Consider the following 7248-nt stretch of genomic DNA (forward strand, 5'->3'; position numbering starts at 1 on the left):
CGCTAGCATTTTACATTTAGCCCTCTTGACTCAGTCTTGGGTGGGGCTGGCCCAGGAGGCCTAACCAAGGCAGTTTAACCTGGGATCCCTGAACTTTCTAAAGAGTATTTCAGTCCCTGACACTTGGTTTCCTCTGTGACCTGTGTTTTGCTGTGTGCCGCTGGGGTCCTGGACTCACAAGTAACATAACTAACATTCATGTAAGCGCCTGCTAGGTGCCGGAACAGCACTAAGCACTTTATAATTACCGGGAGGGAAGTGCTTATCTCCCCTTTGCAGTTGAGGAAACTGAGGCAGAGTAGGTGACCTGCCCAGGGCCACACGACTAGACTAGACTGTGCAGTCACCTGGCACACTAGCTGCGTCTCTCCTCTGTCTAATAAGCGTGGGCGCTGTGCCGTCCTCCAGGCTTGGGCACCGCCTCCCTCGCTGTACCCCCTCAGAGTGGAATCACCAAGCACCCTTCGGGTTCCGTCATTTAACCAAGCGCGACGGTGCCTGATGCCCGATGTCCCGTCTGGAAGAGCATGACAGATGCTGTGCAGCCTCATGGTGCTTCCACCCCTTCTCACAGACTGGCCAGGCCTGGGAGGCCCCGGGGAGTCACGTCCACTACATGACATTCTGGAACAAGAGCTGCCCACAGCCTTCTGATTTAGGCTGGTGGTGAGCCTGTCTGAAACTCCCCAGGGTACAGAAATGCCAGGGCCCGTCACAACCCAGCAGGGGGCAGAGGCCTGGGGCCCCGTCTCCCCTCCCCCACTGATGACCAGCCCCAAGGGGCAGAGGCAGGGCGTTCCTGGAAGCAGGCACCTGGCGGGGTGCCCCTCCTGCTTTGTACGGGAGCACCCCGATTCGCCGGCCCAGGGGCTCCCCCCACACTGAGATCTGGCCGGCCTTGCTTTATTTACAAAGGCAAACACCTCCATTTATTAGAAGCCAGTGGTACAAAAATGGCAGGGAAACAAAGGCAGGACGGGGTGACTTCATGCAGACGGAACCTGCGAGGAGAGAAGCCAGTGAGTGACCCGGGCAGGCCCCCCCAGCCCCCCCCGACCCTTTACGGTAGTCATTGCGGGAGAGATACGGGGAGCCGAGGGGAAAAGCCAGGGGGCTCCCCCCGCTCAGCACGGGGTCAGAGGGCCAAACCTCTGGGGAAACTGAGGCACCGTCCCTGCCCTGGCAGGCTCGGGCCGGGGCCGCGCTCTTACCCACGCCGGGGCTCACACGTAGATGCCGACCCAGAGCAGCAGGAAGAGGACCCCGAAGCCCATGAAGAGCGAGGCCACGAGGGAGATGAGCAGCTCCTTGTAGATGTCGCGCGTGTACTTGGTGGACGTGACCTCGTAGCTGGGGCGCGTTAAGGGCCAGGCCGCGAGCCGGGCGCCCCCCCCCAGGCGGCCCGCCCCCCCGCCCCAGGCGGCCCCCCCCCGCCCCAGGCGGCCCGCCCCCCGCCCCCCGCCCCAGGCGGCCCCGCCCCCTGCCCCCCCCAGGCCCCCCAGGATACACGAAGAACCAGGCCGTGAAGAACATGCCGATGGCCAGCAGCACGACCGTCAGGTGCGGGAACACGGCCGGGTTCACCGGGCTCGTGTATCTGCTCATGGCCTCCAACTCCTGGGGAGACACGCTCGGGTGAGGGTGGGGAGGCCCGGCAGGGGGCGCTCTCCGGCGCTGCAGGGGGCATCCCCGACCCCGTCTGCCTCGGTCTCCCCATCTGTCAAATGCGGACCCCGACAGCACCGCACGGCGGCTCCGTGAGCGGGGAAGACCCCAACCCCTCATTTTGCTCATGGGGAAACTGAGGCACGGCGTCGACCGAGGCTTTGCGGGCCTCAGTTTCCCGGCCTGTACAGCGGGGCCGGGGTGTCCCCGCCTGCCTCCCCGCGGGCCCCCTCACCATGCTGCCGGCAGCCGGGGTCTCCGCTAGGACTCCAGGACCGGAAGGCCACGTCCGCCGACACGGGAACGCTGCCGCCGGAAGTCGAGAGCGCAGCGGAAGCGGAAGCGGCTGCTACGTAGGCGCCGGCGCCCGCGCGGAGCATCGTGGGCCTCGTAGTCCCGCGGGCCGCCCCTCGGAGGGAGGTGTCTCGAGCGTGGACTCCAAGTCCCGGCATGCCGAGCGCGGCGAGAGAGCCACGTGACGGGAGCGCGGGCTTTGGAAGGCGCCGGCGTCCACCGTCTGGGAGCTGAGGAGGAGCGAGAGCGCGCGCGCGCAGCCAGGACCCAACGGACCAGGTGAGTGGTCATCGTGAGTGGTCATCGCGCACCCAGACCTGGCCCGCTCGCTGCTCCGGGGGGAAACCGAGACCGCAGGGGGGGCGGAGAGTGCCCCGGAGGGCCCGCAGCCCTGTGTCCTCCTCCCGTACAAATGACCCTCCCCTCCCCCCTTTGTTCCGGCGCATTCATTAAGCGCCTGCTGTGTGCAGGCGCCGTCTAGCCCGTGGGCCGTAGGGAAGGGACAGGGGGTGGGCATTTACCGTGCACCGGGACCGTGTGACCCTCAGGGCCACCCCGGGAGGCGGTGGTGTTATCCCCGTTTTACAGACGGGCTCACTGAGGCAGGCGCAGGGAGGTGACTGGGCCAGGTCGGGGCCGCTGCCCCCGGGGGGGCTCCGGACGCCTCCTGGGGAAAATGAGGCAGGGGTCCGAGCGGGCACAAGGCAGCACCACCGGGCACCGGGTTCAAAGCCAGCCGCCTGCCTCAGTTTCCTCCTCTGTAAAATGGAGATGAAAACAGCGCTGACGTTCCTGGAGCAAATGAGACAGTGTTTGTAAAGTGCATGCAGGAGGCGCTCTATAAATGCTTGTTCCCCTCCTTGGCTTTGTGTGACTCTGAAGGAAGCCAGAGGGAGGACGATGCAGGACCGGTGCCAAACAACCGGGGCGGGGGGACGTGGGTGAGATGTGCCAGCCGTGCCAACTGTGCCCAGGGAAGAGGCCCATCGAAACCACCCACGGTGCTGGGGCCCCTCCAGCCAGAGATGGGGGAGGCAGGAGGGAGCATGCCCTGTGCACAGTCGGGCCACCATCCTCCTTCCAGGCTCTTCTGCCTCCACTCCCAGCGTTGTTCTCTTGTGCGTTGGCGCTATGTGTCTTCTCTCTGCTTGGTGAGCGTCCTGGCACCAGCTGTGCCAGCTTCAGCCTTGTTCCGCAGATGCTTCATAAAGGTCTCCTTTTTTAAAAAGTTAATTTGTTTGTTTTTGGTCTTCTGCAATCACTTCCATAAGTCTTAGATTTTCTCCCCCTCCCCCCCAAGACGGCATGCCATCTTATAGGAGTTCTACACAGATGTTCCTATTAAACACATTTTCACCATAGTCATGTTGCATAGAAGAATTAAGATGAATGGGAGAAACCGTGAGAAAAGCCAAAACAGGACAAAACATAACCCAAGAAAAAATAGTCTGCTTCATTCTGTGATCCACTTCCATAGTACCTTCTCTGCATGTGGAAGGCATTTTGCCTCAAGAGTCCTTTGGGACTGTTTTAGGTCCTTGCATTGCAATGAAGTTCCAAGTCTATCAGAAAAATTCCTGGCACACTGTGGTTGTTGCTGTGTACAAAGTTCTCCTGGTTCTGCTCGTTTCGCTCAGCATCAGATCATATAAGTCCTTCCAGGCCTCTCTGAAGTCTTCCTGTCCATTATTTCTTATGGCGCAATAGTATTCCATTACATTCCTATACCACAGCTTGTTCAGCCACTCCCCAATGGATGGGTATCCCCTTGATTTCCAGTTTTTGGCCACCACAAAGAGAGCTGCTATAAATGTTTCTGTACATGTGGGAGCCTTTCCCACTTTTATGATCTCTTGGGGATACAGTCCTAGCAGTGATCCTGCTGGGTCAAAGGGTATGCAGATTTTTGTAGCTATTTGGGCATAGTTCCACATTGTTCTCCAGAATGGGTGGATCAGCTCACAGCTCCACCAACAATGAATTAGTGTTCCAACTCTCTCACATCTTCTCCAACATTTATCATCTTCCTGTTTTGTCAGGTTAGCCGATCTGATAGGTGAGATGTGGTACCTCAGAGTTGTCTTGATTTGCATCTCTCTAATCAATAGGGATTCCCAGCATTTTTCTATGTGATTATAGATATCTTTAATTTCTTCCTCTGAAAACTGCCTGTTTTGACCATTTTATCAGTTGAGGAATGAAAGGTCTCTTTCTTAAAAGAAGCATCATGCGCTGTCAGGCTGGACGCCCAAGATTGTTTAGTTGTCATTGAAATGGGGGCCCAGGAGGAAAGCTGTTCTTTCTTTGGCTGCTTCTGATGGTCCCAGGATCACGGCAGGCCTCACTTTTCAGTTAAATCTGCTTCCCTAAGTCTCCACCAGGGCTCAGCCAACTGCAGGCAGAGGGCCCACTCCAGCTGGCCACCCTTGAGTTCAGTGCACCAAAATTTGATTAGAAAATGCAAAAATCATTCTGAACTCCCTGATTTTGTGAGGCTGCTGAAAATTTAACAGTCGTCTCTGGTTTGAACTGGCTGCAGCACACCCTTAGATGTAATTCATAAGAAAATGTGAAAACTTAGAAACATCTTTGTTATTGTCCAGTCACTTCAGTTGTGTCTAACTCCCCAGGACCCCATTTGGGGTTTTCTTAGCAAAGACTGTTTGCCATTTTCTCCCTCAGCTCATTTTATAGATGAAGAAACTGAGGCCAACAGGTTGGAGTGACTTGCCCAGGATCACACAGCTAGGAAGTGTCTGAGGACAGATTTGAACTCTGGCCTTCCTGACTCCAGGCCCAGCACCCTGTGCACTGTGGGGCCACCTCCCTACCCTGGGACCATAGCAATATGTACAAATTAATAGAGGCCATGTGCATAAATGTCTAGGTCATGCCCAGTAGAGAATAAGATTTGGGTATACTTGGGAAAGCAGGGTGCTGTGAGAGTTAGTCAACCTTCATCAAGGCTACCTGTTGCCACGGTCCTGAAAGGGGTGAGGGCTTGGCCCTAAGAGGCACCCAGCACAACACTGAGAGTCCCATGGGGGAGCAAGAATGGGTCCAGCTTCTTTGGAGGAGGGGGTGGTGGTGTCTCTTCTGACCTCCCTCTCCCTCCCTCTCTCAGGTGCCGCTGACTGCCATGGGAATCCACGGCCTGGCCAAACTGATTGCGGATGTGGCGCCCAGTGCCATTAGGGAGAATGACATCAAGAGCTACTTTGGACGGAAGGTAGCCATCGACGCCTCCATGAGCATCTACCAGTTCCTGATTGCGGTGAGGCAAGGTGGAGATGTGCTCCAAAATGAAGAGGGCGAGGCCACCAGCCACCTGATGGGCATGTTCTACCGCACCATCCGCATGGTGGAGAACGGCATCAAGCCTGTGTATGTCTTTGATGGCAAGCCACCACAGCTCAAATCAGGCGAGCTGGCCAGGCGTGGTGAGCGGCGGGCTGAAGCTGAGAAGCAGCTGCAGCAGGCCCAGGAAGTGGGTGCGGAGGAGGACGTGGAGAAGTTTACCAAGCGGCTGGTGAAGGTCACCAAGCAGCACAATGATGAATGCAAGCGGTTGCTGCGCCTCATGGGCATCCCCTACCTGGAGGCGCCCAGCGAGGCCGAGGCCAGCTGCGCCGCCCTGGTGAAGGCTGGCAAGGTCTATGCCGCTGCCACCGAGGACATGGACTGCTTGACCTTTGGCAGCCCTGTGCTGATGCGGCACCTGACCGCCAGCGAGGCCAAGAAGCTGCCCATCCAGGAGTTCCACCTGAGCCGCGTGCTGCAGGAGCTGGGCCTCACCCAGGAGCAGTTTGTGGACCTGTGCATCCTGCTGGGCAGCGACTACTGTGAGAGCATCCGCGGCATTGGGCCCAAGCGTGCCATGGACCTCATCCAGCAGCACAAGAGCATTGAGGAGATTGTGCGGCGGCTGGACCCCACCAAGTACCCGGTGCCTGACAACTGGCTACACAAGGAAGCCCATCGCCTCTTCCTGGAGCCCGAGGTGCTGGATCCTGACGCTGTGGAGCTCCGGTGGATTGAGCCCGATGAGGAGGGCCTGGTCCAGTTCATGTGCGGTGAGAAGCAGTTCAATGAGGAGCGCATCCGCAATGGAGTCAAGCGGCTGAGCAAGAGCCGCCAGGGCAGCACCCAGGGTCGACTGGACGACTTTTTCAAGGTCACAGGCTGCCTCACTTCAGCCAAACGGAAGGGGCCGGAGCCCAAGGGGGCTGCCAAGAAGAAAGCAAAGTCTGCCGCCGCAGGCAAGCTCACAAAGGGGAAATAAAGCCCTGCCCTTCCCTCTCCACTGGCATGCCTTTGGGGTCTTGTGGTTAGGGCTGGGGGAGTTGCCGTTTCCTTGTCTATGATGTGGGTCAGCTCAGTGGATGTCCATCTCAGGGAGCTTGTCAGGGAACAGCCAGGACTGGCTCTTGAGTTGTCACTACCTTGGCAGTGGGGCCTGATGCCATGCAATGGGGCCTGCCAAGAGGATTCAAAAGTGTCCCTATCCCCCTAAGTCTGGGATGAGGCAGAAGCCACCATGTTTGTACTTGTTCTCCTGGCCCGAGAATCTCACCAACCTGGGTCCTCGGGACAAGATAGTTGTTTTCATGTTTGCTTAAGCTTCTTAGAAAATGTTAATAAAGTTGTTAGATGCTACAAGGGACGTCTTTGAAAGCCGTTGATGCAGCAAGCCTGGCCAGGGTTGGAGCCTCTGTTTTCCTGGCTGTGGGTTATGGAGGGATGCTGGGGAGTGGCCACAAGGTGGCACCATGCCCTATGAAATAGCCCCAGCAGCCCCGCCCTCCTAGACTGCTTAGTGGTTTGTGCCTGCAGGCCTTGAGAGGAGCTCTGCCCTCCTGCTGTGCACCCAGGCAGCTGATGGGGGAAGGGGGGTGGGGCGTGTCTAGTGGGCCTAGTTATTTTTCCAGCCCAAGTTTGACCAAGGAATTAAAGTTGTGGGCTTCGTTGTTTTTTAAACTTAACCTGAGGTAGGAGCAAAGGTTATAATTTATGTCCTTGCTCTGGAGGGGTATGAGATCCTGCCTTCCAAGGGAGTGACCACCTCTAAATGAAGCCGAGCTTTTATCCTAGGGGAAAGCAGACCAGTCATAGCTGTCCTCAGCCACCATGGTATTAAATTGGGGAGGGAGCCTCCCAGATTCTACTCCCAAACCGTGGGTGAGTGTGGGTGGCATCATATGCCAGCTGATTTCAGGCATGGAATTTTTAGGCACTTTGGTGCTTGCAAGGCAGGGTGGCTTGATTAATGGGGTGGGGGGTGGTTGGCGC

The 7248-nt window shown here is 57.5% G+C and overlaps 2 protein-coding genes across 3 annotated transcripts; one reads left to right on the forward strand and one right to left on the reverse strand.

Moving 5' to 3' along the window:
- Nucleotides 1-902: 902 nt before the first annotated feature.
- On the reverse strand, nt 903-2044 carry TMEM258 (transmembrane protein 258). The gene is made up of 4 exons (XM_072638859.1): nt 1901-2044; nt 1508-1617; nt 1212-1350; nt 903-1001 (listed from the first exon to the last, which is right to left on the reverse strand). Exons 1-3 carry the CDS (start codon nt 1901-1903, stop codon nt 1224-1226), a joined length of 240 nt encoding a protein of 79 aa, XP_072494960.1. The 5' UTR covers nt 1904-2044; the 3' UTR covers nt 903-1001; nt 1212-1223.
- Nucleotides 2014-6615, forward strand: FEN1 (flap structure-specific endonuclease 1). 2 transcript variants are annotated; one of them, XM_072638857.1, is made up of 2 exons: nt 2014-2238; nt 5084-6615. In XM_072638857.1, the coding sequence occupies exon 2, from the start codon at nt 5099-5101 to the stop codon at nt 6239-6241; it is 1143 nt and encodes a 380-aa protein (XP_072494958.1). In that variant the 5' UTR covers nt 2014-2238; nt 5084-5098; the 3' UTR covers nt 6242-6615. The 2 variants fall into 2 exon arrangements, with proteins under 2 accessions (XP_072494958.1, XP_072494959.1); XM_072638858.1 differs by lacking the exon at nt 2014-2238 and adding an exon at nt 2255-2365.
- The last annotated feature ends 633 nt before the right edge of the window (nt 6616-7248 follow it).

The sequence above is a fragment of the Notamacropus eugenii genome, chromosome 2 (assembly GCF_028372415.1).
Source record: "Notamacropus eugenii isolate mMacEug1 chromosome 2, mMacEug1.pri_v2, whole genome shotgun sequence".
Taxonomy (NCBI): domain Eukaryota; kingdom Metazoa; phylum Chordata; class Mammalia; order Diprotodontia; family Macropodidae; genus Notamacropus; species Notamacropus eugenii.

Coding starts and splice junctions, on each gene's coding strand:
- TMEM258 (XM_072638859.1), bottom strand. Junction 1,351..1,507: donor TTCACGGCCTGGTTCTTCGT/GTATCCTGGGGG, acceptor AACGCGCCCCAG/CTACGAGGTCACGTCCACCA.
- FEN1 (XM_072638857.1), top strand. CDS start 5,099: ATGGGAATCCACGGCCTGGCCAAACTGATTGCGGATGTGGCGCCCAGT.